Below are 9,577 nucleotides of genomic sequence, written 5' to 3'. Positions count from 1 at the left end.
GAGCAGCCTACTAGATGTCCAGCCTGCAAGAGCACCTAGTGAAGCAAGTGGGATGACTTAGTTTTGCACTGAGCGATGCTGAAATTAAAAGGCTGCCAGAACAAAAAGCCAAAGTAATAAAAATCCAAATATTGGCACACATATCGATATGAAAGTCGTCTTATTAGTAGAGCCAATTTTCCTTCTTCAACAATAGCACATTTCAGCACAAGGATTCACACTGATAAAAGCTCATCATTACTAAGCAGTTTTACAGCCTATATTATTTACACTGCCATCATAAACAGGGAAGGACAGATGTGTAAAGGAACACATATAGACACAGGTACATAAGGTGCATCTTCCTGCAGATGAAACCAGCAGCACTCAAATCACATGGGATGTGAAATTTCAGGCTGTGCCCAAGAGCCTGGACATAACAGTACTGAGCACTATGTCACTGCAGCCTCCAGATCAGAATTTTTACTTTCTGCTTGTAAATGCAATGGAGGTCAAACGTGCTAAACAGCCGTGAAAAAGACGGCCTTCATTTATCTGAGACGCAGCTATTAGCACAGAGAGATTTTACAAGCTCTTTGATCGCTGCTGATTGCATTTGAATACCATCTGGAGGGTTTTAAGGATACATGGGGGCAGGCTGCTGGCCCAGCACAGTCACTGTTCTTGTCAGCCACTGATACCAAGGCAAAGCGGAGGCTTAAAGGTTCAGGCCAGCTCTAATTTTAGCTGGAGTGGTTTTCTCACCTCTGCTTGCATCAAAAGCTTTATCCCAGGATCAGGATTCAGTGTCAGCTGGCAGGGATTTGTTAGCAATGCCAGCACTTTTATTCCCACCACCACTACTTAACAAGGATGAAAATAGCCACCTCAGCGCAGCCCCTCTCCCTTCCCTTGGCAGAAGGGCCCAGCAGCTGGCTCCCAAGCCCACCCTTAACCTTGACAAGAGCAAAATCTGCCACAATTACTGTAGTTACTCTCTGTGACACAGCACCTCAGCACAAGCACTCCCTTCTGGGGGATTCTTTAATTCTTTGCCCCAGCTCTCTTAGCAGTGCCACAAGGCAGCATCAGCATTTACTACATTAACCTTCAGTCTCAGCATGACACTACAGGAACTTCCCTCCCAACAACCCTTTCTATCTGCCATTCATTTTTCCATACCAAACCCATCCCCAAAGCATTCTTGGCACCAGCAAGATCGTACGTTTACATTCACACATGGTTTTCTGGCTGCATGGCTGCAGGGAACCTGGAGAGTCAGGGTGTAATACATCGCAGCGACACAAGTGCACTGAGCCACAGACAAACCACACCACCACGCACAGGCTTTGACTCTTGGTGAGAAGAAAGTGCCCACATGACAGAAGGATGAGTTTTGCAGTGAACTCAGAGCACACAGCATTGGTCTCTCCATCCATATAACTTCATCCTCCAGAGCCCTTGTGTCCCCTTACACTGGGAGACAGCACACGGTCACTACCCAGTGTCCAGCAAAATATGAGCTTTCTGCAGTCCTTAACTGTACTCCTACCACATGATATATCCTTTCTCCCCACCTTCCATTAATGACAATGCTCTTACCTTCAGCAGAAGAGTGCCTGTGTCAGCCGGGATCTCTCTCAGGGCTCTGAGAGGCTGTAGGGCAGAGGAAGCCAACAAACAAGATTTCCACATGTACTTCTTGCTATGCTAACTTCTGTGGACTAGCAGCTGCACAGCACAACAATCAGATGTGTTAAACTGGCCCTGTAAGCACTGCTTGCAGTCTCCTTTCTGATAAGATCTCTAGAATCATATTATAAGAAAAATAAGTAAAAGAATAAATAAATAAACATTACAATTTCTTACTAGTTTGAGAGGAAGGTTCAACACTGCCCTGTTCCTAGCTTCCAAAAACCTTAATGGCTGCTCAGCAACTCCTCATGTGCACCTGTGCAAGCAGGTGGCAGGAGAGCTCACCTGTTAACGTGTGACATTTAACCCCTGCTTCTCTCTTCTTGCTGCAAATAGACATTTTATTGGCTAAATTTGATTTCTCTACAGTAAGAGAGTGTCCCTGCTGTAGGAGAACTGTCTTAGCTGGAGAGGATTTCTGTTTTAAAAAACACAACAAAAGAACAAACAGCCACCTAGACAGAAAGTAGGTACCAGCAGGCAAGGCTTTATTCTCATTAACTACGGGGCATGCATGAAAGAAATACTCAAGGCCAGCAGAGAGTTAACAGACCAGTTACGCAAGTCACTTGTTAAACCTACTTTGCAAGTCCTACAACTAAACACAAAAAAATAAGCTCTGGGAGGTTTCTACTGAGGTGCACAAAAAAACTTCTTCTCCCAAGTGCACATATTCCTCCCTGCATCCCCAAGGACCCAAGCATAGATAAAGTAAAAACAAAGAGCTTCCACTGAGCCCAGTGAAAGCAGCTTGTGCAGAGCAGCATTTACAGGGCTCCAGAGGGAGACAGCCACAGAGGGAAACAGCAAAAGCAACTCTGGAGGTGGACGAAGCAAGACCAAGTCCCCTGATAAAAAAAAATGATTGCCTAACAGCTCGTGCAGCTGCCAACTTCAGCTGCTTAATGAAGCAACACAGTTCAAGATCTGCAGTTTAAACGCAGCCACCCTCTAACATTCTCCATTGCCACTCAGTGTTTTAGTGCGTGCACTCTGCAGAATGCCATCACCACACCTGGTTTTGGTGAACCATTAGAAAAACTCTGGGATGCCAAACTGTAAAGCACTACCATATCTCCAGAAGCATGGCCTCCAGCATGCTCTGCAGGATCTCCCAACACACCGGTGTCCCAGAGCCAAGTCCCCGGCCTACATCCCGTGCCATGTCTTTGCAGAAAGAGGCAAATAATTCCACCACTTCAGTTCTGTCTCCTGAAGAGGTGACCCAGTGCGACAATATTACTTAGCAAGTTGGAGTTCTTTAGCTTTCAACATACACATCAGGTGCAGTGAATAAATGTAAAACCCCCGGGCTCTTGGGCTAGACAGATCTCCCTGCTTATTCATTGGTCCTTCTACCTGCAAACTCCCATAACCCCAGCATGTCTCATGCCATTATTTTTCAGTTTTTTCTTCTCTCTAAAACATCCATTTCTGTTTCTTTCACAGTTCTGCTGGTATATGAACATAGATCAAGCTGCTCTGTTTTCATATCTGAGTAAGCATCAGCATCTGCTGCTTTCAGCTTGTCCTGTTTTCCTTCATGATTTCTCCCCTTTTGTACTTCCAAACCTTTGTGTGGTGGGTGAAGAACCAGCACTTACCTTCTCTCCCAAATCTCAGGTCAAGAAGTGCTCATTCATCCACAGATAAGGCAAACACTGAATTTTTTAAAGGACATTTTTTTTTCATTTTTATCTATCTTTTCAGACATTGAAAAAATGTATATATTAAATAAAAATTTAGCTTTATTTGTTCCATGGTGCCAGTCATCGCTTACCTCTCTCCAGACTCTGTAGGACACCCTCAGCCAATTACTGGCCAAGGACCCCCTGTTCATCAGCCCATTATATGGGGAAGGAAAGGAGACTAAAGACAAGATACACTCCTTGAAATAAGAGGGACATTTCAGTGAAGCCAGGGAAATTTCTCCTGTTCTGGTATGAGAGAGCTTGACCTGCACATCTGCCACTACACTGTCAGCAAGCTATCTAATTCTGCAGCTCATGTGTTTCCAAAACATACCTCTTACTTTGCAAGTAAATATATATGCACACCTCTCACTTTCCAAATATAAATATATTATTTTCCTTTTTACAGTTATCAATTGCATTTACACATGGGTTTTTATTTTTTTTCATGTCTATGTAAGTAAGTTCTGTAGGAAAGAGGAGCTCAAGAAATAAAAGCTTTGAAAAATACTTGCCTTTTTTTTAATAAAATTAAATAGCCTACATCAGAATAGACTACGTGCATCTGTAGCTATAAACTCTGCAGGATAAATCTGGTGCTTCAAAACCAGAGTAAAACCAATGCCAGGGGCTCTGCCAGCTGCATGGAGGACACCAAGCCTTCTTCACTGACCATTCAGGTCCAAAACATGCCAGAGGTGTTTTGCCACATGCGGAGGCTGGCTGGCAGCATGCTCCTTGAGACTGGAGCCCATCTCTTGGTGGAGGCTCTTGGCAAGCTTGGTGACTGCAGCCCTGACATTGCTGCTTCTCCCGGGCAGGACACCGTTTCCGATCATGTTGCTCAGGAAGAACCAGAGCACGGGCAGGGCGTAGCGCTCGACCACGTGGGCTTTCCGGGGGTAAACAGATGCCACAAGCACTGCCAGGCAAGAGAGACAAGTTTCTTAACAACCATAGTGCAAACAATTACCTCTATCTGTAGTTTTTCTTCTCTGAAGGGTTTTCCAGTCAATGCCAGCAAGTGCAAAGAACACAGTGATCCCCAAAACTGGCTGATCATATACTGAAATGAATGTACTGACTAAGAGACATGGTTTAATGGAAAACATTGGTGGACGGTTGGACCAGATGATCTTGGAGGCCTTTTCCAACCTCGGTGATTCCATGATCCTATGACTACTCAGGACCTTAGTTTCTCCAAATCAAACCATTTGTGTCCAAGATAGACTGAATTGGCAAAGTGCATCATACACCTTTTGCAATTTATTTCACTACTTCTATGTTACCAATGACAAAAGTGACAAATCTGTTTACTTCCATGAAAAAAAGTTGTCTGAACTAGCTGAAATGCAGCTTAGAGAAGTAACAGAAAGCTTTCTAATAGAGGATGATTTCTCTTTTGTGACCTTTGATGAAAAATGCCACAAGTCTAATCTGGCAGTGCCCTTTACTCAGTGGCACACAGCAAATGGCAGTACTGTACCACATTTCAGAACTCCAGCACACAAAAGATGTGTGAAGTGTGACAGTCATATTAGAAACATCAGTGACTAATGGATAACTTGGCAGAAAGGTCTGATTTGAGCTTTTTCTCTCCTACTTGGTGGCCTCTAATGAGCAGCTGTTTCCAACTTCAGAATGTCCAAAGTAATAACCCAGACCCCACTGCCACAGCATTTGAACATCTGACAACTTTGACAGCATTTAACCAGATAGCATTCCCTGAAAGAGGGCAATAAAGGTAGAAACGTTTACACAGTGGGCTTATTTTGGATCAAAAAACAAGCACTCCAGCTCTGGAATCTATTCTCAGACCATTACCCAAACTGAACTGTACTGAATACAAACAAAAGTTTGCTATGAACAGACTCTTTGCATGGTAGATTTTGCCGAGAGATCAAAATCTGAAGTGGTCAGGAGACAGAACTCCTATTTCTGTTCAAAGGAAATGTTATGCAGTAACCATTCATTACTCTGCAGGGGAAGGACCTTCACTTTCTGTACGCTAGTAACCCAGCATCAGTCATCAACATCTAAACAGCTGCTGCAGGCACCTAACAACGGTTCTGGAAAGCAGAACACGGTTATTATACCTATTTTTAAATTGATTTGAGCTTAAGAGCTTATTAAGCACAGCAGTCACTATGGACTTTCATAGGAAAAAGAGTTCCCTGTTCCCTCTAAATCCCAGAGAGAACATCTGCCCTCTCTAGAATAGCCCCAATTTATGTTCAAATGCTTTCTTTCAAAGAGAGATTAAAACAACTGTAAAATTAAATTATATGTTTATGGTGATTTACTTAACTCAAATGATCTTTAAAGGCACTTTTACATTCACTGTGGCTAAACATGTCCTTTAGAGATTCATAATGAAGAAGCAAAGCGTATTAAACCTTGGATTAAAAGATGCTGGCATAATTAGCAGTGGATTTAGCCCTAATTAAGGCAAAGTTATAAATAGCCTCCTCTTGCATTTAGGGAGGTTGTCATTTCTCTCACTCCTTGGCTGTTGCCACTCATAGTAAGCTACTATTACAAGCCAATTATCAACTGCATTTTTAGCATGTAGGACACTATTGATACACAAATAGGCTGTTAGCACACCCTAAAATGGCCGGAGCACCATGCCAACATCTGGAGCACAGGCAGGGAGCCTCTGTGGGTATCTTACAGGCAAGATAACATGTAATCTACAATGCCTGGGCTCTGCAGGATGCAGCCTCCAGCATTTCCAACAGTTAGACAAGAATCCCACACTGCTAGATCAAACTGATCCTCAGAAGTATCTGTTGCCACACATTTTTCTATAGGATTGTCATTTGCTTCAGAAAAGAAAGCTCTCGGGTCTTCCCTGACCTCTCCTGCACTGTCCTCAGACGAGAGCAGCAGGACAAAGTATTTTTAGCCCCTCTCACTCCTGGAACCACGTCCTGAGATGCCCCAGTGAGAGCTCAGCACCCAATCTCACACTGCACACTGTGACAGCACACAACCAAATCCAGACAGGACTTCTATGTGTATTTTGCAGCATGGACAAGCCAGGGCCTTCTGGTGTTTAATGAGTTCCTGCTCAGTATTTGCCATTTCCCAGGAGAATGCTTGTCTTAAAAGTGGAGGTTGGCTGAAGCAGGCAATACCTGAGAGCTGCTCTGTGACATCCTGCATGGCTCGGCCGCTGAGGAAACGCACACGGTGGGCCAATGTTTGCAGCAGTAATGCGTTGTCTGAAAGAGAAATGTTCATTTCTGCTCACTAGAACAGGTTATGGGGGGGGGAGGAAGAAAAAAAAAAAAGGTAATGGCACTTTGTAACTAAAATACATTTCTGCCAGTTTCTGAGTTGGCTCTTTCTTTAAAGCTCACTTGGAAGGACTCAAAATTCACAAAGAAAAGCATTCATTTCACACCTGTAAATGCAAAAAGAAGCTCTGTACAGGGAGCAGTGTTACATGTTTCTCAACAGGGCCCTGAAAATTTAAGTCACACATAAGCAGGGCATGGGTTTTGCATGACATAACTTTGCAGAGGTGAATTTTCCCCGTCTTCAAGAAAATGGGAGAGAAGGCCCAGAAGTCCACACATCCATTCATCCCTAACGGATAGAGCAGTGTTAAATCTGTAAGGCATCTGTCAGGACCTACAGAAAGGATTCGAAGTTACTTTTATCAGAGAGAATTATCTACTCATCATCAGTGCCAGCTCCTCTTGGGCTCTTGTAACATCTCTGAAATCAGACCTTGGCACAGAGGCTGAAAAATGAACTGATTTCCCAGTACTTGACCATCACACACATGTAAGTTTTTCCTGTGCTGCCTGTTGTTGATGTGGGGCCTTGTTTTAGTTATAAAGTGTTGTGCAGATTGGTCTGCAGTCCTTCAGTCCAGTAGGCCTTCAATAAGCTGAGCAAAGCTTCTCTCGGACAAGGAATGCTCATGGTGTGGTTTTAAATAGCACTGTGCTATTAAGAGCTCCTTTTAATATGAGGTATAAAAAGAGAGTCCCTACTGATCATTTGTTTTTAACAGACACTTTGCTTTTTTGCTCACACTCCTGCAATATTGGCAGGTGCACTGTTCTTCTCCTCGGAGTTACCCTACAGCTGCTGCTTTGAAAAAAAAAATAGATTTTAAAAAAACCTGAGATCTAAACCAATACAAAATGTTAATTAATTGATACCACTGGTACATATGCAGGTTTTCATGGGAACACTTGGGGCTTGGATGAGCAAGGAGGAATTGTTTATAAACACAATTCACCTTCCAATGGAAGGGCTTCAAATGCCCTGTGCCTTTCAAAACACTAAAAGCACCAGTCAGTAACAAATTTACCCAGACTTTGCTTTAGCTGCCTCTAGAGACCAAAAGACTGAGTGGCATGCAATGGCCATTAGAAACAACAAGGCAGCAGGCAGTTCTACTCTTACTAACCTAGCTTTAATTCCCTGCATAAGGTGTCAGCTAAACCTGCTGGACACTGGAGAGACCCAGCACTTACAATAGGAGCAGAAGAATCAGCTTCTCCATGCTCTCATTTTCACTGCGTTCAGCTCTTTACTGTGCTGGTACTTCTGGGGGAAGATTTCCCATCCCCTCTTGGGGAAGGCTGATGACTGAGAGCTACTGGAGCTGACCTCCTCACCCCACACTCTCGTGTCAGGCAACAGCAGATTTATTTCACGGCAGAGGACAGATTAGGATGGATGTAGGAGGAGAACAAGATCTATGTCTTGGTGCCAAGCCTCGATTTGCCCCGTTTGCAAGACGGCTTTGTTTCGTGTGGGCTTTTTTGTTGTTTTTACATTTGAGCAATCAAGCAGTCTTACGGCCAGCTTGCATTTCTGCATGGCTCATTAAAGCTGACACTTGAGGAAATCTCATCTCAAACTCAGAATCCAGTGCATCAATGCAGAGTCTCAGCGAAATAGCTGGGCTCTCAGCTAGGAAACTCAATGGAGCAATGGGGCAAAACGTTGCATGCACTCTAAGCTAGAAGCATGGCACAATCCTTCAGAGTTCTGTTGCTGGGTTTTTTTGGTCATTCGCCATTTGATTTTAAATTGTTAAGGCAGAAAATTTCAAAGCATGAGGAAGGGTTTAGCTCAAGCATTTCATCAGTTGAGCCCTCCTCCCCCTACTAAGCCCTGAAGTCTTGAAATTCCAAAATATTTCTGACTTGGTTGCCTTTTTTAATTTGTTCTAATGCCCTTAGAAATGAACAGACACATAAAAAATATACCCTGCCTTATTGCCTTGAAACTGCATCTGGGCAAAGTCTGCCTGATAAGCAATAGATGTGCCTTGCTCCTGTTCTGACATCGGCTCATGGTGATTTCTCAAAACTGGTAAGAGGGGAAAGATGACTGAAAGCTCCAAGCAAAATCTTGAAGGGACCTGGTTGGTGTCTCATCTGTTAGCAGGATTTGGCAACTCCTTCCCAATCTTCTCCCAAGTGCCACAAGAAGTGGTTCAGGACCAACAGCAGGACAGGTCTCACATCCTTCCTCCCCACAACCTCATACTCAGAACATAGAAAGACAACAGGTCAGCAAAGTCACTGCATTCACAGAGGCTGACGTGAGGAAAGTTGTTAATTTCCCTTTAAGGCCTGCCTCTTCAACACTAAATTTCTCAGGCATTCACCCAGTGCTGCATTTTCAGAGCTGACATAAATCTGTGTGGCAAGGGAATTTACAGCAGACCTTGGCTATGTAGTTATTGGCTATTGCAATCTTGCCCCATGCAGAACAACACTTGGAACAGGCCATCATTTACAGCTAGATTTATACCTGTTTGTTCTAAAGAAATGAGCTTGGCAAATCATGAATTCCCTTTAAAAAAAAAAATAAAGACAAAGAAGAAAGGTGGAAAGTAGAGAGGACCAACTAATACCCATCACGCAGGGACTTCCAGGAAGCCGTTTTGCAGGAGGTCTAATGCACCACTATCCCTTCAGATCAGTAGCAAAGCAGTTTAAACTGGGCCCAAAGAACCTCCAAAAGTCCCTCTAACCTTGAATTCTAGCTAAGCTGTACATCAGGATTTGTTGTTCAGCTTCTTCCAAAGCAGACAAGCAGCACTGAGAGAAAGCCTCCCAAGAATTTGGGAAAATGCTGGTAAATATTGGAGCTTGTCTAGGAAATGGTGCGTAAGGACTGCACCATCAGAGCTCCTTGTTCCTAGCTCACCAGTTAGAGCTGGCAGGAATTCAGGG

The 9,577-nt window shown here is 43.7% G+C and overlaps 1 protein-coding gene across 1 annotated transcript in view; it reads right to left on the bottom strand.

The window, feature by feature from the left end:
• Positions 1–2,805: 2,805 nt before the first annotated feature.
• Positions 2,806–9,577, bottom strand: part of TOGARAM2 (TOG array regulator of axonemal microtubules 2) — a 48,054-nt gene continuing 41,282 nt past the window's right edge. The window contains 2 exon segments of the mRNA XM_065739615.1: positions 2,806–4,287; positions 6,506–6,592. Coding sequence (XP_065595687.1) covers positions 4,031–4,287; positions 6,506–6,592 — 344 coding nt within the window. The 3' untranslated portion in view covers positions 2,806–4,030.

Source organism: Cyrtonyx montezumae, unplaced genomic scaffold (assembly GCF_038088225.1).
Source record: "Cyrtonyx montezumae isolate F1298 unplaced genomic scaffold, pur_monq_1.0 scaffold_24, whole genome shotgun sequence".
Lineage (NCBI taxonomy): Eukaryota > Metazoa > Chordata > Aves > Galliformes > Odontophoridae > Cyrtonyx > Cyrtonyx montezumae.
The sequence above is the reverse complement of the archived record's forward strand: the minus strand, read 5'-3'. Positions and strand labels throughout refer to the sequence as shown.